Source organism: Nesoenas mayeri (genome assembly GCF_963082525.1).
Source record: "Nesoenas mayeri genome assembly, chromosome: 3".
Classification (NCBI taxonomy): domain Eukaryota; kingdom Metazoa; phylum Chordata; class Aves; order Columbiformes; family Columbidae; genus Nesoenas; species Nesoenas mayeri.
In genome coordinates, this window is record NC_137544.1 from 115,447,613 (window position 1) to 115,471,409 (window position 23,797).

At 38.1% G+C, this 23,797-nt stretch overlaps 2 protein-coding genes across 6 annotated transcripts in view; one reads left to right on the plus strand and one right to left on the minus strand.

Annotated features, from left to right (window-relative positions):
• Positions 1–2,472: 2,472 nt before the first annotated feature.
• Positions 2,473–9,279, minus strand: NDUFAF5 (NADH:ubiquinone oxidoreductase complex assembly factor 5). 2 transcript variants are annotated; one of them, XM_080342054.1, is made up of 9 exons: positions 8,567–9,279; positions 7,842–7,889; positions 7,639–7,742; positions 7,124–7,163; positions 5,164–5,361; positions 4,601–4,661; positions 3,270–3,353; positions 2,873–2,955; positions 2,473–2,744 (listed from the first exon to the last, which is right to left on the minus strand). In XM_080342054.1, exons 1-9 carry the CDS (start codon positions 8,714–8,716, stop codon positions 2,658–2,660), a joined length of 855 nt encoding a protein of 284 aa, XP_080198180.1. In that variant the 5' UTR covers positions 8,717–9,279; the 3' UTR covers positions 2,473–2,657. The 2 variants fall into 2 exon arrangements, 1 of the variants encoding a protein (XP_080198180.1); XR_013921990.1 differs by having other exon boundaries at positions 2,695–2,744; positions 5,108–5,361.
• A 576-nt stretch (positions 9,280–9,855) lies between these two features.
• Positions 9,856–23,797, plus strand: part of ESF1 (ESF1 nucleolar pre-rRNA processing protein homolog) — a 30,603-nt gene continuing 16,661 nt past the window's right edge. Inside the window, exons 1-8 of one of the 4 annotated variants that reach the window (XM_080342123.1) lie at positions 9,856–9,887; positions 11,134–11,830; positions 12,547–12,968; positions 13,725–13,838; positions 14,404–14,504; positions 16,044–16,196; positions 17,617–17,731; positions 18,682–18,820. In XM_080342123.1, coding sequence (XP_080198249.1) covers positions 11,134–11,830; positions 12,547–12,968; positions 13,725–13,838; positions 14,404–14,504; positions 16,044–16,196; positions 17,617–17,731; positions 18,682–18,820 — 1,741 coding nt within the window. In that variant the 5' untranslated portion in view covers positions 9,856–9,887. The other 3 variants (XM_080342124.1, XM_080342122.1, XM_080342125.1) reach the window with 3 other exon arrangements.

A 23,797-nucleotide genomic window follows, 5' to 3' on the forward strand; every position in this document is an offset into this window, starting at 1 on the left:
TTCTAGACTAGCAACTGGCAACCACAGTTGTCTTCATTACAATTTCAGAACGCCATAAAGACTTAAATCTGAAAAAGAGAATTAAAATATAACAGAGCCTCACATGACAAAAACATCTGTTCATAGTAAACCAACTGTTTTCAAAGCTAAGTGCCATACAAAAAGTGACTAGTGGAAACCAGAGTAACCTAGGTTTCCAAAAAGAAATACTACAGACAAAAAAAATAACTGCAGTTAAAAAATGCACATAAAAAGCAGCTATTTAAAGGTAGACAGTGACAGAAACAAACACCTTATTTGTCAGCTGCATGCCCCCTAATTCCAACCAACACTGCTCCACTGCTTTATTTCTTACTCCTCACTTTGCTACTCCCCAGTTCCTTTCCAAGGTAACAGAATATCTGAACTTCTTTTCCCAAGTGCTAGGAAGAAAACTACTCTTCAGTTTCTCCCTGTTCAGAAGGTACATTTACCCATTACCAAACCACATTCTTACCTGCCTTACTGTTTACATATTCTATCCGTGGAATATAGAATCAAAGAACTGGAAATCCTTCTCTCTGTAACTTAAGTGAGTGCTTCAAACACAGCAGGAGCACTTCGCCAATTAACATTTCCACAGCACATTCCACCTCCTCACTCCCTTAACACATCTGAGTCACAACCACCAGCTCAAGTGACTGCAAATTAACCTACCAAAGCAAAAATGCATAAAGTTACATTTGACATAAAACTTCATAGAAACCTACATCTTGGAAATTGGAGAGTTTGCCCTTGAAATAAATGGATTTTATTTAAACCAGAGAAGATCTGTAGAGAAATGCAGTATCTTGTATGAGGTCCACGGATGTACTATTTAAAAAAAAGGAGGCTTTTGGAGAAACAAACCCTTGTTTTCGATTTAGTCTTCAGACAAACGGCTATAAAGGTTATCAGACTACTTACAGCCCCTCTCCCTTTTTCCAGGAGGGTTACTGTTCTTTTCTAAGGAAAATGAAAGATTAACTCATTCCCCTTGAATAATTATGAATTAGGATTGTGAGCACAAGCAGGACAAAATGTTCCTACCCTCCCTTATGAGGTTTTACATCTTCTCTGCCCATTTCTTATTCAAAAATCAAAGCCTGGTAGATAAAATAAACCCCACATTAGGCCCTTAAATTGATCTTCTAGCCAGCTGAATACTGTATGAACAGTTTCTTTTTAAAGAGCATTTTAGTTATTTTGAAAATTATACATTGGTTAAGCAGTAGGAGGTAACTTTAATATCTGTACTAGTCTTTGAAACATAATTCAATAATCCTTGACAGAATATGAAGGCTTCTGCCTACCTTATCTATTCGGTCTGTGCCACACCAGTCTGTCAAACTCCACCTGCTGGGTAATCTTAAAACAAGCCTAGAGAAGCTTTTGTTTCACCAGTTTTGATAAACCACCTGGACATGATGATAAAACTGATTGAACAGTACACCTGATTATGCTTTACATTTTTCATTTCTACCATTCTCTAGCAGTACCACAATCAAGTGAAATGACCAGGTAGATAGTTTTTCTAAAGGCCTCAGGTTAATAGGTCATATTTGTAACTAATAGCAATTTCTGGTAATGCGGTTATATACAGGAAAAGCCATGCAAAGCTCCATGTCATAGCTAAGGAGAAAAAAGCACATGTATATGTAATTTTTAACCAACATTTAGATAAAGTATCGCCTTTAATTTTTCAAGTGCTATAAGATAAAAGAACAGGTAAAAAAAGAAAAGCCATGGAACTCCAAATGAGTAATAGCTCCAGAGAATGCCAGTTCTAAGGTAATTATCTATTTGAAATGTACACGTCTATCTGAGTGGCAGCAGCTGACTCTTCTGATTCCTACTCTTCAGTAAATTAAGTTAAATCATGAATCATACATTCTGTTAAGAGCTACAATGAAGTATCCACCTTTCTTTATGGCTGAACTCTACTATTCACATTCAGAAACTAGAAATGTTTCTAGTTTTGGACGTGGAAGGAAAAGTAATAGAATTCGAGGGCTGTAGGTAAAGGGTAGCAAGTCCAGATATTTTTATAATACAGAACTTACTTAACCACTTCCTCATATACAAGTCAAATATTCAAATTTCAAACAACCTTTTACCTGTAATTTTCAACCCACAAAAAACATAATAGTTTAGATCTGTGTATTAGCTTATATTTTCTCGTGTAGGATGTCTTATAAATACACTGGCCACCAAGTACTATTGTTTATTATGATCTACCACCCTTTAAGAATAATTTAAAAATAATGCACGGTGATATACACTCAATACTTGGAAATCATACCCGGGGCAGTGTATAATACTGAAATGCTGGAAGAGGCATTACATTTGAGAACAGTAATTTAATCAGAAATTGGGAGAGCATGTACTCACTTCGAATACTGCTCAAATATTTCTCTAGAAACAAAAAATGAACACCATTTTACACAGCTGATGTAATAGCACAGCCAGTAAAACAAACCAAAACAAAAAACCCAAACAAACAACAAACCCAAAAACATCCACTGCTTCGTGCAGGTTATTATAATCTCAGAACATCGCCACAAAATAAGCACAAGTGAAGACTATCTGCAGTGAGATGTTTTATAGAAGCTTCAAGACATATTATTTCTAATGAAGAACTATTTTTTTTCTGTTGAAAGAAGTCCACCTATATTTGCCAGATCTCCAAATGAAACTGTTGCAGAACCTCTCTGGGCTGGTCTTGCCTAAGAAAAAAAAGAAGAAAAAAAATATATAGGGCTAATCTTAAGCGAAAATACTTTGTAAAAAGCTTTTAAAGCATCAGTAACATAAAAAGTACCTTGAAACAGAAAATAGTTCAGCTTAACACTACCTGTGATTCATGGAATTTCCAGCCAATCATGTAGAAGATCTGAAACGTGGCAGGTACCGAGCCATCACTATTTCCATACATTTCTGTTAGGGTAGGAAGGGAGAGAGGAAAAAAAAGGTATACAGAGAATATCAGTTCTGAGAAAATACTTAGTTCTCAGAACATTAGAACTAAGTATGACATATTTGTCATAATGACTCTTGGTGAAAGACTTGGGACAATAAAAATATCTCATACTAGTGCATCAACATAGTTCAAACCCTACCATTACAATTAAGGTTAAAAATATCTGTATGATAATCGTATTTTGTTCTTTTTTTTCTTACAGAGGTGAGAAAAAAAATACACAGAAAATATGTTCTTGAAGCCATTAACTCATTACCCCTCAAATACTTACCTCGGTATATTGCAGCAGCTGCCATCATCGTCTCCCTGTGTAGCAGAGGTTTTCTGTTCCAAGAACAATTACTCTCACCCATACCTAAAAATATGTTTTAGCTTTAAGAAAAAGAAGATATAGCATATGCCATGAGTTAAGTGTCATGCACTAATGACAGATTTTTACTAAACCAGAGTAAGTATAGAATCCTCTGAATTTCACTCTAAGAGAGAACAATGTATCACAAATAATTAGGCAAGTTTCTTACCTATAAGAATACAAATCTTTTAGTGCCAATGCTTTGCAATTCACAGTTTGTTTTGCTAGGAATGACTTCAAATTAATACTTCTTCAGACTGAGTCTTCAAACATTTAGATTTTCTAGTATAATTTTAAGCATGAGTACAAAGTGTTTATTCAGACACACTACACATAAGGGTTTTTTTTTTAAACAGATAAACATTAAAATTACTATCCCAAGACATTTTTAGTTAGAAATCAACCAACCACAATTCTAATCTCTTTAATCGTTTACTGCATCTAAATGTTTCTGCAGAGAATGAAAGTTTTATTGTAATTAAGGAATTACTCTAAACAACAGCAGCTGATCCAGAGTATGAAGACACCCTGAATTGCTCTGTATCAACTGACTGCATACGAATGCTTTACAATCCATGACAAATGCAATCAGAACACTAACTCAATTGTTAAGCATCTCAATTGTTTTTTGCATTCTTCAGATGACTTCAATTTGAGGCTCTATTTATTCTCATTACAAAGCAGGCTCCTGAATGTCCTGATAATTAGGGAGGCTCACAGAAGTTAGTATGTGGGATACATAATTCTTTCTCCCTTCCAGGATTTTCCAGAAGCTTAGATTGAATGGGCTCACAAAGAACAGGAACACAAGGGAAGCAGAAAATTCAGAGCAGACCACAAAGTGGCAAAGTTTTGACAACACAAATCTGCTGACAGGCATAACTTCCTGACTCACTGGAGATCAGGAAAAAAGTAACGCTTCCAGAGCTGCAATTAGATTTTTTGTTTGTTTGTTTGAAGGAAGAAATATTTGACAGTGAGGGTGGTAAAACACTGTCCCAGGTTGCCCAGAGAGGTGGTGGATGCCCCAACCCTGGAGACATCCCAGGCCAGGCTGGATGGGGCTCTGAGCAACCTGATCTGGTAAAGATGTCCCTGCTCATGGCAGGGGTAGCACTGGATGTGTTTTGGAGGTCCCTTCCAACCCAAACTATTCTATGCTTTGGAGTTAGGAAACATATAATTAAACTCCTCTGTGTCTACATCACTAATATAGAAAACATTTATACTTCCACAAAGTATATACTTGCCTTGCAAGTCTTCCATAAGCTCAAACAACCCTGGGTAGTTGACTTGAATTTCATCAGTATCCTAAAAGAATTAAGAAGCTTAGTTTTAGGGCTATCAAGCTAAAACACCAGCATTATGCTAGTCTTCAGAGCTGCTAACGGACAACTCATCTGCCACTTCTGTTCAGACTGCACATTTCTCAGAAGAATATAATGTCTTAAAATTTCTAAAAGGTTATGTTTAGTAGCCAAAATGCAATCAAATTTTAATTGAAATGCCATTATTTTCTTCTCAGTTTTAGAAGAAGAGTGCCTAAAGTTTTTTCAAGCAGGTCTAACTTTCTCCGACACATTTCTCCAAGACCATCCAAATTCTACGCTTCAGTTGGTTTCATTAATCACAGCGAAGCTGAGAACAGAGGCAGTCCGGATTGTTTCAGAAAACCATTCAGCAAGGTACAGGACTTGCAGAAGGAAGCAATACATTACTAATCCATTAGTAAATAGGTTTTTTTTCTATATATATACCAACAGCTTTGATGTTCTGAACTGTTTTGCCTGATTGTTCTCTTATTTTTAATTACCACAGTCAGGGTGGTAAAGCCAGCTCTCGACAGCAGATGTCCCAAATCAGAGACCGCAGTGAACGGTGACACGTGAGGAGAAAATCCTCCTTCTCTCTCCAATTCCGCCAGCTGCAAAGAGCAGCGAAGCTCATACAGTGTGTCCCCCCCAAACATTGCACCAATGAATACTCCATCTGGCTTAAGAACTTGGTGAATCTACAACACAGAGAAAAAGAAGAAAAAGAAGTTTTATTGTTTTTAAGTCTAGGTAACTAAGAAGTTATTAGGACTCTTTTTTTTTAATTAACTTAAAAGCAGCCATTATAATAGTTGTAACAGATCTTTAATATTGACTGTATTCCACAAGGCAAGCTATGTCAAAGCTTTCTATAACACTGCAAGATAAATACTCTGTCTGAACAGAAACTATTTGTTCTTAAGAAAGAGTGAATGCCCTAAAAACACATTTAGAGTCAGAAAACAAAAAAATGTACAGTGGAAACTATTTTCAGTGGGATACTCCTAAAACAATACCCTCAACTAATTTACTTCTGAAAATAAGGTAGATTAAGATAGCTTCCGCTCACATTTAGCTTTCTCAGATGAGGGCAGCAAAAATGCATTTCAATGGCTTGATTTAAGAGAAATAGAGGCCTGACCTTCCATAAGTGATCTTCGCACTTCTGAATATGCAATAGACTAATGCAATTCTTGTTATTTCTACCCCTACTTACTTTTAACTGGCTGGAACAGCAATACTATGACTCAAATGCCAAGGCTGAGAAGCTGATTTCTTGTCTAGTAAGTCCTAGCTCCCTTCCTACTGAGAAGGTCAATAAATTCATGTTTTATTTTCCCTGAAGAACTGGCAACGATCCCCGATTTAGGTATCCAGAAGCGCCATACTACACCATCAGGCTAACAGGACAGCAAAAGCTTCCAACAGTTTACCTTACTGATTTGAAATTAAAAATTTTAAATGTTTTTTAACTAAGTATTAATCAAACTATGTTTTCTATGGTAGTAAAGAAGCCTTTGGTTGACAGGTAAGAAATTTGGGCAGTTGAAGAAAATTGCCATAGTTAAAGCCAGTGGTCCCAACATAGAGAGTTGGCCAAGAACTCCAGTTCCCTCCTCTTTGTGGGAAGTTATAATGTATCAGTTATTTTTATTGTGGGGGTAAAAATATTTGACACTCCGCAGAACACTTTAATTCTGGAGAAAATGATATATTTCTTTCCAAGACTTATGTTTTTTAAAGTACAGAAGGCATTTTAATTTCCATTTTTATTTTTACCATAACAGTAGGGTACTTGTGTTCGCATTAACAGGTGATAAGATAACACTGTAATGACTGACCACTTTGAAATAAATCAAAAACCAGCAAACTGGTTAAAACATTGCTTGCTCTTGCTTCAAAAGTAGCTAATTTGAAAAAAAACCAAACATCTACAGGAAGGAGTTGAAATAGTGCAAAATAAGATTTTTTTCAGTAACAGTTTTAGTTTTCTGTCCTCAAACACTATTTGCTGCATTTAAAAATCAAAAACTCTTTATCTGCTTAAATCTGTATTTCAAAATAAATAGCTGAGACATAAAAATAATATTCGTTCCAAAAACCAGTACTGGAGAAGTTAGATTTAGAAAACTTCTGGACTATTAGTAAGGGCTAACACACACAAAAATCAATAGTATTACCTCAGTTTGCATTAGTTACCAAGCTCTAAGCTGTTGAGACTATAAAAGGTTATACAAACATGCTGTTTCACAGTTATTTATCCCCAACTGATTTGAGACAGTAAATTAGTAGAAATTTCAACAGATGCTCCTCAAAATGCCAAATATACTGCAAAAATACTTGTGTAAACATGAGCTATTTCTGTGCCTCTTCTTTAAACAAGATCTGTAAATATGGAGTGCTCTGAATGCAAGTAATGGCAAGTATTGATTTTTTTGAATTAAAAAAGCAGTTTCTTACCTCTCTAAAAGCTCTAGGAAGGTCATTCACCCAATGTAAACTGAAATAATAGAGGCATACCTTTTATAATTGCGTATAAAATAGAATTTAGGGAATGAAAATAATTGTTACATCAACTAAGAATGTTTCAGAAGCAAAGCAACAAACTAGTTTTTCAAGCTGAAAACTTTCTGAAATATCCTCATAAAAGTGATACTAAATAAAAATGACAGTTCACAGACATAGGATTTTTTTGGAAGTTGACAAGATGCAAGTCCTGAGGACTAGTTTGTCAAAATGTAGGAAAGAGAGAAGCTACATGTGTTTTGAATGAAAACAAAGAAAGAAAAAAGTAAGAACCATCAGGACAGTAGGTTTTCCTAATGAACACTCATATTAACTATGCAAGTACATTTCTTATTGTTGTTTAATGGACTACTAATCCTTCTCTTTTTTCTTCCTAAAATTATTATGATAATAACATTATTTAACATCTTTAATCAAAAAATAAAATGTAAAAAAGGATTAGAACTTACCTTAAGCTGCTAACGACAAGATCAAATGTATCTTCTTTGAAAGGAAGGAATTCCTCATCAGCTACAACACTGACCGTAGGGATTTCACATTCTACAGCATTTTTCTAACGTTGGGTTAGAAGAAAAATGACATCAGAAACTCACTTCTTTCATTTTCCCGTATTATGAAATCAAGGCACATTAGCATTCAGAAAGCTACTTACTAAAGCATTCTCTGCAATATCAACTTGGATGAGTTTTTCAATGGTTTCCTGAAATAAATATTTGATAAACTTTTAAAATTTTAAGTTGTTTTACAAGCTGATACTAGTCAGTTTTTTGAATGCTTACATATATTTATACTAAGTTGGAAGGAATCTCTTTAATACTTGATAAAACTTTAGCTAAAGCAGAATGCATTTTTCCCCCCCAACATAATACTTAGAAATGGCTCTCAGGGAGAAGAGTTGAGATGAAAGTAGTAACAAAAAACACATTCTGCACTTTTAAATATAAGTTCAGTTTGATATAAATCACAGATAAACAGCCACTGAAGTACTTTTACTTACAGCACAGTTCACAAGGGGTAAACTGTTCACCACTTAGAAATCTGTACAACAATACTTCTATTTAACAACTAAGTGCATCCAACAAAGACTGATTGAAAAACATTCATGTCCTTACTCAGGACTAAAGCTTAACTGTCATACAACATACGGCTTCCCTTGCATTACTATTTTTCTCGTCTTTGGTGACAATAGATAATAGAATAACAGCCTGCACAATACACGTCTTTGGACTGTGGTTACAGACATGAAAGGAAAAAAACAAAAAGAGTTACCTTATCAAGATTCAGGTAATTGTTTTAAGTTACAATAGAGCTCTATTTGAAAACAGATGCATAAACACATACTTATTTTAAACACTTTGAAGCTTGAAGAGCCAGTACCTTGTTTAAATGTTGAGCTATGTAACCTCTTCCAGAGCCAACATCCAAAGCAAGAGGGAACGTTCTAAAGGATAAGTTCAGCAAAATTATCACGACCTCAACTATTTCAGGTTTTAGATTACATTGTTTTGTCTGCTCATTTCCATGCATATTTTTGAACTAAACACATTGACTATACTTCTGCAGTAACTGCTAGGAGAAAGTGGGGCAGAATGCACCCACAAGCGCAACAAGGCTGGTGAGGGGTCTGGAGCACAAGTGTGATGGAGAGTGGCTGAGGGACCTGGGGCTGTTCAGCCTGGAGAAAAGGAGGCCAAGGGAAGACCTTATCACTGTCTGCAACTGCCTGAAAGGAGGTTGTAGCATGAAGGGGGTTGGTCTCTTCTCACAAGTAGCAAGTGATAGAACGAGAGGAAATGGCCTCAAGTTGTGCCAGGGGAGGTTCAGACTGGATATTAGGAAAAATGTCTTTGTGGAAAGGGTTGTGAAGCACTGGAACAGGCTGCCCAGGGAAGTGGTGGAGTCACCATCCCTGGAGGTGTTTAAACGGCGTTTAGACGAGGTTCTTAGGGTCATAGTTTAGTGCCAGGGTTAGGTTATGGTTGCACTCTGATCTTGATGGTCTCTTCCAACCACCACGATTCTGCCTGTTGGTTTGTCCCGTCCCCTGACCATCCCCGGCCGCTCGGCAGCTGACGGGCTCTGGCGCCAAGTCCCGCGTCCCCTCATGGCGAGGCTCACCTGGTGATGTCGAACACTCTGTCCGCGATCCTGCTGCCGACCTGAGGGGAAAAGCCGCCAGTCAGCGGGCCGGCTCCGCCCCCCCCGGCAGTTTCCCCCCTCACCGCGACCCACTGTGACACCGCCCCCACCTCCTCCCGCAGGTAGTCGCACTTGGCCGGCTCGGCCTGCAGCGCCGCCCAGTTCTTCTGCTTCCGCTTCAGCCGCCGGTCGAAGGGGCTGAGCGCGCCCGAGCCCGGCGAAGCGCCGGCGGGCGGAGAAGCGGCGGCGGAGGCTCCTGAGGGCGCCCAGAGCCCGCGGCGCCCGCCGCCACAGCCCGCGCGCAGCGCCCGCGCGACAGCAACGGCCGCCGCGGCCATGGGCGGGAAAATAAAGAACCGACGGCACCCGGCTCGGTGTCCGCCGCCTCTGCGCATGCGCGTTGCCGCCCCGCCACCAGCCTTGCGCCCGTCGCGCCGTGTGATTGGCTGGGTGGGGCTTGTCCTGCCGCGGCCACCGTAGCGCGCGGTGGGTTGTGGGTGTGAGGCTCAGCGTGAGGGAGTGCGGCCGGGTGCGCAGGAGGCGGCGGCGGCCGGTGACGGTGGGTGCGAGCGGCCCGGGGCTGTGAGGGAGCGGGGGTGCCGCGCCGTGTCGGGCCGTGACCGGCTGGGTCGCAGAGCAAGGAGCGCCTTGGAGAAGGCTGTGCTACTGCTGCTGGGCCGCGCTGATGTTGCTAGAAATGCCGAAAGACCGACCATGAGGCCTGCTGGAAAGTTAATCTTAGACTAGGAACTGATGTCTGGCAGTAATTAACTTCCGATTGTAGAACAACCTCGCTGTACTCGGCACTGGTGAGGCCACAACTCGAATCTTCTGTTCATGTTTGGGCCCCTCACTGCAGGAAAGACATTGACGTGCTGGAGAGAGTTCAGAGAAAGACAACGAGGCTGGTGAGGGGTCTGGAGCACAAGTGTGATGAGGAGCAGCTGAGGGACCTGAGGCTGTTCAGCCTGGAGAACAGGAGGCTGAGGGGAGACCTTATCGCTGCCTGCAACTGCCTGAAAGGAGGTTGTGGCATGGAGGGGGTTGGTCTCTTCTCCCAAGTAGCAAGTGATAGGACGAGAGGAAATGGCCTCAAGTTGTGCCAGGGGAGGTTCAGATTGGATATTAGGAAAAATGTCTTCATGGAAAGGGTTGTGAAGCACTGGAACAGGCTGCCCAGGGAAGTGGTGGAGTCACCATCCCTGGAGGTGTTTAAAAGATGTGTAAATGAGGTTCTTAGGGACATGGTTTAGTTGCCAGAGTTAGGTTATGGTTGCACTCGATGATCCTGAGGGTCTCTTCCAACCAAAATGATTCTATGATTCTATAACAAAACCTCTCTCGGAACTGAGAAGTCAACCACGGACAGTTTGAGTATCTAGTGATTATTGCCAAATTTTGTAGACATGCTTAACCTAAAGTAAACTTTGCTCTTTACAATATCATTTTAACCCAAAACCACACCTCCTGGTTGAAGGCTTCCTGCCTCCGGGAGAATACCCCTACTCACTGAGCATATGTAGTAAGAATAATGTTGTATAACTTGCATGCAGATATCATAACCAGTCAGCACTATAGGACTGTCCTGAGGGAGTGTATATAAAGTTTTGTATAAATCACTGAGACTTTTGTATTGCTGGTATGGTAGTTTGGTCTAACATCCAAACCTGTACCACTCTGTAATAGAATCGGTATGTCATATCTGTGTGCAGAAATTGGCTCATTTGCATGCATTTTCAATTATATATCTAAATCTGTATTCATAAGCTTTTTTTAATCAGAATTTTTTTTTTTTCTCATTATAGATGTCCAAGTCTTCACCAGCATCCAAAATGTCATCTCAAGAGGAAATACTGAGTGATGGGCGGTTTAGCCGCGTTGCTAGGGATCCCCGATTTTGGGAGATGCCAGAAAAAGAACGTAAAATCAAGATTGATAAACGATTCCGAGCTATGTTTCATGACAAGAAATTTAAGCTGAAATATACAGTGGATAAACGAGGTCGCCCTGTTAACTATACTTCTACAGAGAACCTCAGGAAATTTTATGCCCTGTCAGAATCTGACTCCGATCTTTCAGAAGATGACAGTAAAGAACACGCTGAAAAGAAAAAGAAGAAAAAAAAAGCTAAACCTAAAGGAAAAGCAGATTCTGCAAAAGTACTTGCTGATGGTCACTCTAGCGAGGAGAGACAAATGAAGAGACAAGGGGTGGACCAAACATGTGCAGCGGTGAGAAAACCGGATGACCTTAAAAAGGAAGGACAAAAAATTACATCTAAATCCAACTTGAAAGAGGACTCTAAGAAAATCGCTACAGAAATTGATGGCCCTCGGGGAAACAAGGGGGTTTTAAACAAAAGAGAAACCAAGCAAGGAGATGCGTCAGGAGGAGGATCTATTTCGGTTCAAAACAAGCTAAAGTCTTCACAGGCAAGCGATACTAAATCAGTTAAAGCTTCCAGGAGGGATGGTTCCCTAGGAGGTAAAATAAAAGAATCAGGTTAGTTGTTCAAATAACAACTAGAATTTGCCTGTGTTTTCTTGGTTGTTGCTTTGGTTTTATCCATGGAAAATCTTTCTCAAGATCAGTTGTAAAATAGCTGACTAACTCGGATTCAGTGTTGCTGGGGAATCGAAGATGGTCGGCTCTTCACAGAATTAGTGCTGATTCTTCAGTAAGATTGTTGGAGTTGAATTTGTTGTTCAGTTAGAAAAGCAAAACATATTGTAGCATATACAGTACTGTAGTTTCAAACTGAGTGGCAATATAAGGTGTGATACCATGAATGCTTCTGCCTGTCAGTGCTTATTGACTGAAAGCATCGAGCCGTTCATATGAGAAGGCAGTAGAGAGAACTGGTGACTTGAAGAAAAGCTTTCTTTGTACTGCTTGTGCATGCATATAATGTGCATTATCGCAATCTAATTTTTACCTTTTGATTCTGTGCTTATAGATAGAATAACAGGTTAACATTTTCTCAGAGTTTAAGATTGATAATACAATTATGGGCGTAAAGAGCAATAGCTCAGACGAGCTGAAGAGCCAATACTGATTTATGTTCACACTTCCCTGATGTAATTTGTTCCTGAATTGTTAAATATTTCAAGGGGTCTATAAGACTGTATGAAGAAAAGCTGAGGGGGTTTTTTTTCTTCCTTGTGAAGAATCATATGTAATTACAACATAAAAACAGATACCTAATGTTTATCTTTCAGTGACTATATGCACAGACACCGATGATCAACGTGACATCAGTAAAAGACAATTAAAGGAAGACATTTCTGCAAGTGAAGATTTTGAATGTGCAGAATCCGCAGAAGAGCCTGAAAGTGATGGGGAAACAGGCGAGGAAGAGGAGCCAGAAGATGATGGGGAAACAGGCGAGGAAGAGGAGCCAGAAGATGATGGGGAAACAGGCGAGGAAGAGGAGCAAGAAGACGATGAGGAAACGGATGAAGAAGACAGTGATTCAGAAGACGATGAAGAAAGTGGTAGTGGGCCTGACCTAGCCAGAGGCATAGGGAACATTGAAACGAGCTCAGACGATGATGAGGATTTAAATGACATATTTCCAAAGGAGCCAGAGATCGAGCATTCGTGGCGTGAGCTGGATAAAGATGCCCCTCGTGGAGATGAGGTAATAATAGTTCTGCATGTGAAAAGTTACTACATGACAAAGTCAGAAACATATATTATAATAAGTTCCTTATAGATGATCTATGAAATAGTTTGCAGAGGTATTTTTCATGAAGGTTTTTCAGCACTTCAGTTGCAAAATGCAAATGATGATGAAATGGACTGAGAATGAGACTTGCAGTTTTCACCAGTGTCTCCTTTCCCTCTAAGCAGAGGTTCACCTGTAGATACATGAGTTATCTATAAGTGATAGAACAAACTGAGCTTTTCAGAAATTCTAGAATTTTAATACTATTGCTCTTGTTCACTATGTTTTTTTTCTCTTTTTAATTTAGTGTTTTAACTTGCACATTAAGAGATTTACAAACCATTAGACTTTAAAACTGAGCACAAGTAGTGTATAAGAAATCACAGTACTCTAGTGGTGCTCTGTGACAGTAGTTGCTATTGTTACCATGATAACAAAATCTTAAATGTTAATGTCATAACTGCAGTATTAAATCTGTAATTGATATGGTCTGTTCTGTAGTGCATCACTATGTCTTTTTTATGTGCACCAGTGGTTGCTGCTTCTGACCTTTGTTTAAGTGATAGAAGCTCTTGAGGAAAATGCTTACTTTGTTTTTTCAGCAGAGTTTACTGATGACTTTTATTTTCATCAAGGATAGTTGCTAGAGGATTGTGTATTCCCCATAGCAGTCAGGAATTAAACCTATGAACTTTATGTCTGTCTTTTTTTCTTCCCCTCTCTGTTCAGATTACAAGTAGATTGGCAGTTTGTAATATGGATTGGGATAGGTTGAAGGCTAAGGATTTGCTGGCTCTATTTAATTCTTTCACACCCAAAGGAGGAACGGTATTTTCTGTTAAGGTAAGACCTGATTTTTAAAAGGAGTAATGGATTTTATTGTAAAAAAAGCTTGCTAGTTTAATGTTCAGTGGTCGTTATGGTAGTTAGCCCAACCTTAAATCTGGCATTTTCTAAATGCTTTCCAACCCATTGCACAACACTTCTTGTTTTTCAGCACTTTTGAGTTATTAATAAACTGGTTGAATTCTGATCAGTTAAGTTACATTTTTCCATTTTTAGTATCTGCTTCCAGTTTTCTGAAGAAATGTTTGTCAATACCCCTTTCTAGGAAGGGCCACAGTGAAATGGACAAAATCAGGGTTCCTTTTGTGTTTTATCTCTCCCAAAATACTCTCATTCCTAATAAGCAGTTTCTATATTGTACTGTCTTTTCTGTAAATTAAAGTTAAGAGGGTATTAAAGTTTATGGAGTTGATCCCTTCACTGATTTTAGAGAAAAACGATAAAGTCTAAAAGGCTTCATAAGATTTTTTCTTAGTTGTGTTTTAGTGCAACTAATAAAAAATACATTAGTACATTATGCTGCTACTGTTAAAAATTTACTTTCTTATTGTTGTATTTGTAGATTTATCCTTCAGAATTTGGAAAAGAGAGATTGAAAGAAGAAGAACAAAAAGGACCTGTGGAACTCTTTGATCTTCCAGAGAATACCACAGAGAATGATGGGTATATCGTCAGATGAGAGAGATAATATGTCTAATTTTCAGTGAAAATCCCAATGAACTCGTGTTTCCAAAATTTAATGTGGCGGTCCCCTGTGGATGCCTTAATTTTATGGTTTTTTTTCAAGGGATATTTTAACGCTGCCCTGATTCATGGTCAATGCATTGAATAAATGCATTATAACGAAACTTGAGAAAATTTGCTTGCTGATAATTGAGTTCCAAATTGTTATTACATAGCTGATTCGAACAAATAATTGAACAAATGTGTGGAGAGCTTAACATAGCGTTTCTCCTCTACAAGTTGCCATTCATGCAGTAAACTCCCTTTTTTGCTTACTGTCAAAATTTTTATCTGCATAACCAACAGGGACCTTAACTTAGGCCAAGAGTTCCCAGGCTGAGATTTCTTGAATGCCACCAGCAGCAGCCCTGCCTTACTAGGCTGAGCTCTCCAGGCTTATCGTTGTCCAGGCTTCTTCAGGCATGTTGGTTTTTGTTTTGTTTTAGGTTTGTGTTGTTTTTTCTTTCTGTTCTGCTTGGAAGTCTTGTCTATATGGAACTTCAGAGGTTTTGCTTTTATATTTTTCCAGAATTTCCAGATGTTTGGCAGCCTGACTGGGGCCACTTTTGGATAATACATCCCTCTAGACTGTCCTATATTTGAAAAATCTTGATGATTCTAAAATAAGTATTTGAAGAAAGTCTCTAGTGCATCAGGGAATTGTATGATGAACACAGAGTGCGTGCTGAAGTCAGCTGCACTGTGTGCGCCAAGGTGCATCCTGAAGTGTTCTAGAGAGTGGATTCTAGAAATTCTGGAATACAACAAACAGAAGCCCAAATACCCCAGAGATTCCTCAGTGGTACCTGTGTACGCACCCTTTAAATCCACAGGGCAGGTACTCGGCCCTGCAATCTCTCTCCTGCACCTTTCCACCAATTCATCCACTTCCCAGTCTCTTTTCTGCTTTGCTTTTGCTGACATTTTCTATGACACCACCACCCGTGCTACCTGAGTTAGTATCTCAGTTCTTTTTCTCATGTGTAGCACTTTCTCACTCATCACTCCTATACTGCCTTGCTCTAGCATGAGGATCTTTCCTTACGGTCTCCTCGTTACTCTTACAGTTCTTAACATGTACCCTGACTTACGTATGAACATCCTTTTCATCAACCTTGTTAAAAGCCAGGATAATTGCAAACCAACTAGATAGGAACTACTAAATGCTGCTTTCTCTGGCCTACAGAGAGGCACATGGAGGCACTACTCTACGACCTGCACAGGGACTCTAACCTCAGAATGCCTGTGGGAAGCACAGTCAGATAAAGTGTACACATAATAAAACTGTGTGAATTTGTCTTTTTGCTTGAGTAAAACTGAATAGATACTGGTGGAACTTCATGCTGTTTAACATCTAATCCTATTATAAGATTCGGAGAGTGTTTGGTGCCTGTTTTTAATGAGTTGAATTAAAATATTTTGCAAGTGAAAAGTTGTTAAAGTCAGCTCACTTGATTGTGCTGTTTCCCACTTTTGCAGGCTCTATAGGGAAAAACTGCGAGAGTATCAATTTAAGCGACTGAAATACTTCTATGCAGTGGTAGAATGTGATTCTCCTGAAACAGCCAATAAGATTTATGAGGAGTGTGATGGACTGGAATTTGAAAGTAGCTGTTCTTTCATAGACCTGAGGTAACTCCAGCGGTGGCTTTATTATATATTGGGCTGGGGAGGAGAGGGAGAATTAAAGCCAATTTAAAATAATTTGGAGTAAACTATATTGTCTTTATCCTGTAACCAAAGTGAGATATGTAAATAAATTAGGCATCCAGTGAGTTGTTAGGTTCCCCTTTGATTCTCTTTTTCTTCTTTTTGAGCATTTTTACAGGACTATGAGAAGTTTGAAAGTCTCTCTGTATAGAGAGATTACTCTCAGATAAGTCAGGTGACATGTTCTGATTGTATCTTCAACCTTTTTGTACAATTAAGTGGTAGGATTTAGAAAACAAAACAATTTAGTGTTGCTCATCCCATCTCCCACCATGGGTCCAGAAGTGGCTTTTTTTTCAGGATTGCAGGGCAAGAATATTGCTGCAGTTGTCATGAAGCTGCAGTAGATTACTATGCCAGCCCCTACGAATGAGCTGGAAGCTGTAATATTTCTAAAGTCACGTTTGGGAAAGAAAGAATTTTAAATTATAGTTGTGCTTCATTGTTAATATTTCCTTTTGTTACCAAAAAGCCTTCTAGTCTGAGCAGAAGTTAGTAAATCATAAGTACTGACAGAAGCTGGCTTTGTCTGCTGGGGCCTGTGTCATGGGCACTCTTGGACGTCAGTGAAAGATAACTGGTTTTCTTTGAATTATTTTCTAGAGGAGCTTAATTCATTTGCTTTAAACTGTTGTGGAGAAGATGATCTCTGCCAAATGAACGTGTAATGTTTCATGCTTTTAAACCTAGAGAGATAATGTTTTACAACAGCCACAGCTGTTTAATATTCTCCAATGCTTTTTGTGGTCTTCTACTTTGTTATATTTTAACAATGAATAGTATTCATCATGTTATATTTACAATGATTTAAAAAGTTATTTCTCATACAGTGCACAAAGACTTTCTAAAATATATCTGACTCCATCATTATATGTGACTTTGGTCTTTTAAACCCTTTTTTCCCTACTAATTGTGATGTTAATGATGTCCCAGGCTTTCCTGAAGTGTGTTCAATTTTTTAATTTATCTGATCCCAAATTCTGTTTTATTCACTCTTTCTTCTGAATTTTTAACACTAAGCTTTCTGAAAAGATGATTCGTAAAACAAACAAACGAAACACCTAAAAAACCACCCCTGACCCTGCCAATACCAGGCTGAAATTCATTTACTTTACTTCTCCAGCATGATGAGATTATATGTCAACAACCTGTGGAACAGCTGTGCAGAAGCCCAAGAGTTAATCTCCTATATGTGGAGTACTTGTCCTTTTATTTCCTTTCAGGCTTATGAACTTTTAGTAAATTCTTTCATGTTGATGTACCATGCTCATGAAAAGCTTAGTGTTTATACTGTGCTATTCCAGTGTATTTGAATAATAACATGCTTTATGTTTTATTTAAGATTTATTCCAGATAATGTTACATTTGATGATAAGCCAAAAGATGAAGCCTCAGAAGTGAACGTAGCTGCATATAAGCCAAAGTACTTCACATCTGCAGCTATGGGGACATCAAAGGTATCTTTACAATGTTTTTGTAATGTTTTTCTAATTTGTTTAGTTTTGTTGTCAAGCTATGAATTATATAAGTAGTGAGAAAAAGAACCCTGATTATCTTCACCATTTGAAAATAAAGACATCAAACGTATTAAAAATGTAAGCATGTTACAGAGCTAAAAGTTGCAACCCCATAAATAAGATCAAGTTTTGGCTTTTAAAAGAAATTTGGCTTCTTTGTTACAAATTAAATACTACATTTTGACCTCATTATACTTCTATTACAAGTTGCACATGGAATTACTTTGTTATTCACAGTTAAATTGTCTAATTTGCCTAAAATGGGCATTTGTGTGTAGCTCAAGAGCCTTTTTAGTGGTGGTGCTGGGCTTGAACAGCTGCTTTCCCTCCTTGCAGCTCTTCATTCCTACTCTCTTATGTGACAGCCAAAACTTTCATCTGGCCATGAAGTGAACCGGATTGGAGAAGTGATTAGTTGAGAAATAAGTCATTTTTCAGTCAGATTTGTCTCATCTTTTGGTTGAGGGTACCATTGTGCAAGCGCTTTTCATTGTCCCTGTTGCAATCCGTGCGTGATTCCAGGAATGAGTTAGTGCTGGAGGAGGAAAGGAGAAGAGTTGGCTGCTTTGGCATCAGTGTCTGCTGCTGCAAAGGAAATCTGGCTTACAGAGATCTCGTGTTGTGTGACCTGCTGTTACAGAACCCTTCACTGCATGAGCAGAATTTTTCATTCTTTCACTCCTTGAAACTCATTGTAGAACAAATTCCTAGAAGTTGTAATTAAATTTATTTTGATAAATGGTTCTTATAGCTAATTGATGTAGAGAACATAAGTAACAGGTTTATGTTACTGCTTAAACAGAAGGTATCAAGTAATTTTCCCTATAAAGACAGTTACAATGTTTAATTTTAGTGTTTCAGCTTCTACAAGTGGTGTTCTTATTTTTAAGGTAGAAATCACATGGGATGAGACAGATCACGAACGAGTAACGTCACTCAGCAGAACTTTTAACAAAGATGAACTTCTTGACATGGATTTTCAAGCTTACTTGGCTTCGTCTAGTGAGGAAGAGGAAGAAGAGCAGCAAGGTACTTGCTTTAATAAATGCTGTCCACAAAGTCATTAGCTGCAGTGGTTTGAACACAAGTTATTTGAATGTGTAAATTCCGTATCTTTAGAAAATGCTTTGTAAGTCATCTTTTACAGGGACAATATTATGCTTATTGTAGAAAAGCTATGCTCAGGTTCTACTATGAAAATAACCTAACTTTCCTCCAGAGCTAAACATCTCCAAAAGCGACACTTTTTTGGAGGGAAATTGGTGGTGAGCACGTTAGTATTTTTTTGTTTGCTGTTTTCAATTAGGAAATAAATGGATTGATGACAGAACACTAAGAGATGCTAAAAATGCTTTTTAAAAGATTGGTAGGTTAGGCATGTTAACATGGAAGCTGTAGAGTTCTTGAAATTTACTGGAACTCAACATTTGTTTTTCTTTATTTCTTCTTTTGTTTGTTGGAGTTAAATATACATTTCCAGTCTTCTTTACACATGACAATAAGACATATGTAGTAGTTTTTAAAATGGTATCTCTAAAGCCACTGTTGAGATTAATTACACAACCCCTATTCTGATTCTCCAAATAAATAATATCACTAGCACGACCCCAAAATTACTACATTCTCTTTGAAAACAAAGTACATTAGCTGAATTTGAAGTTACAGCTTACTTAGATTTGTTAGTGAGAGTTTGACTTAGGCATTATCACCCTAGCCTTAAAACAGCTTTCCAGTTTCCATTTCTGTTCTGCAAGATGTCTTTACCTGGTGTAATTAATGTTTGATTAAGTATTATCGTTGTAATGTGAGTGATTTCAAGTAGCAAGATCCCAGTCATGGCATATTTTCTTTATTGTTGGTATGATAAATCTGTTAAAGTTGTTTTTCCTCGTACATCTGAGTGATTTATGTAGAAAATGTGGTAGCTATTCTGTTGATTCAGTGCTGAATGAAGATCTGCTGCCTTTCTGTAGAAGACTGAGTAACACTAATCAAAAATTGCCAAATGGCAGGTGATTAGGAGTTACCCTAATGTTTGAGCCCCTGAATAGCTGCTTTCTGAATTAGGAGCTTGCACCTCTGAGTGTAAAAGAATTTTTTCTTCTTCTTTTCTTTTATCCCCCTCTTTCTTTTTTTCAGGATACCTTGACATTTCATTGTCAAGTTTGACAATACCTACTTTAGTCTCTACCTTTAGTCTCTGAGATTAAATTATTTTCAATAGAACTGGAGGTGCTTCTGTTTCAGACGAAAAGTCCTAGTTTGACATGTGAAGTGGTTAATGACTAAAAGAGTGAGGTACAATGCTCACTGTGGAAATCTATTTATAGTTTAATATAGTGGTTTATTCTCTCATGGCCCTCTATACACCTACTAAAGCCTCTGTAGGGCAAGGAGAGACTGAAGAAGCTGCTCTAAGACTCTGCTTGTTGGGGTGGCCTAGACAGGGTCAATTACCTTGCTTGTTTTCACTCTAAAATTCAATCTTCTTGAATAATATATAGCCTAAGTTGCAAGGCAAAGAGAATGTCATTAAACCTTAGCCAGGTCTTTCAAACAGATGTTAAAATTGATTTATACTGCGTTAAAGCACATTGTTGAGTCAGAGATGAGTTTGGAGCATGCAAAAGGACATTACAGATTTTTCCAGTTATACAGTTGGGAAATCTTCTGGCAGCAAACTCAGCTTGGCAATATCTTGGCAGGGTTAATGTCTGTTTGTTCCTTGCCTTACATAAAACCACACTTATAAACTGCACCTTTGTGAGCTTTATTTTCTCTAATAATGCTTAGTAAAGTATCTGAATGGGAGCAGTAGATGCAGGGGAAAGCATTTCCATCTTACAGCATCTGTAAGTGGCCAACATTTCTGGAATTTTAAAAAGTAAACTTCTATCTCATTACACTAATAAATTTTAAACCTGGAACTGTCTAGATTGTAATGATGTTTTGGAAAATCAGATGTTAATAGATGAATAATGTTGCCATTTCTTCAGCGTGTTCCTGACCTTTTATCCATGCAGTCAATGTGATAGAAAATAGGATTCCATCTGACAGGATTCCGTGCAGCGGAATTATGTGGAATGGGACAAAATGGGCAATGCACAAATGGGAGAAATCAATGTCAGCTGTTTGAATGGAAATGTCGCGTTGTGATAAGACGGAAAAAATGTTCTGGACTTTTTTTTAAAAAACTTATTAAAATGTTTTATTTATAAACAGATTTTTGATGGCCCAATCTAATATGTTTTTAATGGAATTTTTAGAATTAAAATACGCATGTCATGAATGTTAGTATTACTATTATGCAACAGTTTTGTAATGTCAAGTATTTCAGTGACCTGGTATGTTGTGGTTCATAGCATGAAGTATCTCCTTTACGTGGCTTCTGAGTTTTCTGTTACTTGGATGCCTTTGTTCCAGTGAGGAAGTGTTTGTGGTGTGCATCAAATCCAGTCCAGCCCAAAACTGCCATTTTGACCACGAGCACCAATGACTTAGTGTATGGCATTTTAAATGGTGCGTCAAATTAAGCATTACGGTTTTTATGACTAAGCTTTTATTCTGATTTTTGTTATCTTTGCAAGAGCAACATCTTTTCTGCTGTTCTACTTCACAGAGCCACACAGAATACCTGAATATACTGTATGACAAAATACTTTTATCAGTGTTTTTTAAGGAGCTGTCCCTGATGGTGGAATCATAGGATATCCTGAGTGGGAAGGGGCCCTCAAGGATCATTGACTCCAAATCCTGACTCCGCACAGGGCAACTTAAAACTTCACAAGTATAGAGAAACAAAATGTAGTTGTTGGGAAAGAGGAGTTGCTGGGTGGAGTCGGACTTTTGTAAATAATTCTGCTAACCTTATTTTTAGTGATGAATGTTAAATAAAATCAGACCATTTATCAAATCTTTTTACAATTTTGTAATCTATTTGGTGCAATTATTGCATGACAGTACAGTCCTTCATGCTGTCTTAAAAATGAACAGTATTCGTATGTGTTTATATTTGCTAGAACTATTATGGAAAGCTAAGAAGTTGAAGGTGACACAGGTAGAACATGCAATTATTTAATTTTGTCCCTGAATCCAATGGATATTTATAAAATGCATTGAACAGGATATTATTGGAGTTGGTTTCTATTCCTTATTCCTGTGTAGCTGCTTTGGACATTCCCAGGCATCACTGCTGCTTCAACAGTAACAAAGATCTGGCTTTTTAGAGTATTTCTGTTGGCTTAGTTGTGGTGTGTTGTTAAAATATTTCCTAAGGAAATAAGCTAGCAAGAGGAGTTAGCAGTTTATGATTTAGCCAAACTTGTGTGGAATTCCATGGGACAGAAGAGAAATACCACAACCTGGTTATTTCCTTTTCTGTGAAGCATCAGGAGCTTGACACAAGTGATGCAGGTGTTGGAGACATTTCTAAAGCACGTTTGCAGGAGCTTTTGTCTTGGGTTGGTGTGGTGTTTAATGAAAACCAGAAGGTGTTTGGAAGGCCAGGAACAAGAGTCATCTCCACTTTTCTTTCTGAAAAGTTCATACAAGCTGCTGGAGGTGTCCAGTAACATAGACTTGAAGAACACATCTGTGTGTGCTTTTGCAGGCCAGTGTCCCCCTACTCAGAAATGACTCAACTGGGGCCAGCTCTAATTGCAGGCGTGTTAATCTTGGCTCTAGGAATGTATAGTCACCTCTCGTGTGCAGCCAGGTGCTTAAAGGCTGCAAAAAACCCCAAATGTAGTGCTTCCCATTCATTTATTGCTATCTGTCTGCTTGAATTCTCTTCTAGTATGTCTTCTGCATAAAAATCTTTTACGAAAGGGTGTCTGCCGTGATACCTTTGAATAAGTGTATTTTGATTACCTTGGATTCAAAAATTTGTCCTTTTGTATAATCATTGGGATGAACTAATGGGATTTGCACAACTTCTTGTTCAGAGAGTGCTGAGAATGTGAGGTTAAAACCCATAGTTTTGGTTCACGCTATTTTCTGGTTCAAGACTGAGCTCAACAACTTGAGTTTTTCATATGCTGTAGTACAATGCAATAACCTCTACCTCAGACTTGCTTCTGGAATGCTGGAGTGTAGAGCTTTTTATTTTTCATTCTGTGGTTCTACATGCATAGTAGGGATTTTTTGTGTCTGTCTGAATTAGAGTAACTGCCCTGGGTAGAACTGGGACATTTAGTGCATTTTTATGGTATGAGCATCAGCGTGCAGATCAGTAGCTGAATTTTCTGGTTTGCCGTTACATCATGAGGGAGAATTTTATCTCTTTCCATCTTTAAAAGAAACTCAGTTTTGCAGCAATGTTGTCAAATGTTGTTTGTTACAATTTTTCTACTCTTTAGTTTTGTAAGATCGAGTTTAAAAAAAGACGACGAATCATTTACTCAGCCATTTTAAGATAATCTTCTTAAACTAAGAATATGATCTCTTCAAAACATTGTAGTTACAAGAAGATAATCTCAGCTGACAGTCAGCAATTCAGTATATTGAGACTCTGCATTTTTAAATATTTTTAATTAATTAGAGCTATTGAAAACAAACCCTATGAACTATTGTATCAGAATGTTTCTGACCCACCTCAGGATTTTAACCCTTTTTTCATTATTTTTTTAGCACTTCTGTTACTACCCTCCTTTGAAAATGTTAAGAATGTGCTTGTATTTTATACTGTAAACTTCATCAGCCTTTGCCCTTTTCTCCTTCACAGTTTAAGCTTTTTTCTCTTAATTGTATTTCTCTTGTAGTGCAGCTGTTAATGCACCAGAGTGTTTTGTTTGTGTGTTTAGTTCAAAAAGTCTTTGAACAAGCTATTGGCAGAAAGCATTACTGCCTTAATATCCATCCAAAAGTGGTTCCTCATGTTGTGCATTACAGCATGATACTTGAAAGCTGGTGACAAGGTTATTTGAACTCTGAACAAACTTGGAGAACATATTCAGCTCATTTTCCTTTCTTACAGCTGTTGTCAAGTATTATTTGCTTACAGAATGA

Bases quoted from the DNA above. Each gene is read 5' to 3' on its own strand.
- NDUFAF5 (XM_080342054.1), bottom strand. From the start codon at position 8,716: ATGCATGGAAATGAGCAGACAAAACAATGTAATCTAAAACCTGAAATA. The intron at 7,743-7,841 runs GTAAGTAGCTTT...ACCCAACGTTAG, and splicing joins ATATTGCAGAGAATGCTTTA to AAAAATGCTGTAGAATGTGA. The intron at 3,354-4,600 runs GCAAGTATATAC...ACATATTTTTAG, and splicing joins GCTTATGGAAGACTTGCAAG to GTATGGGTGAGAGTAATTGT.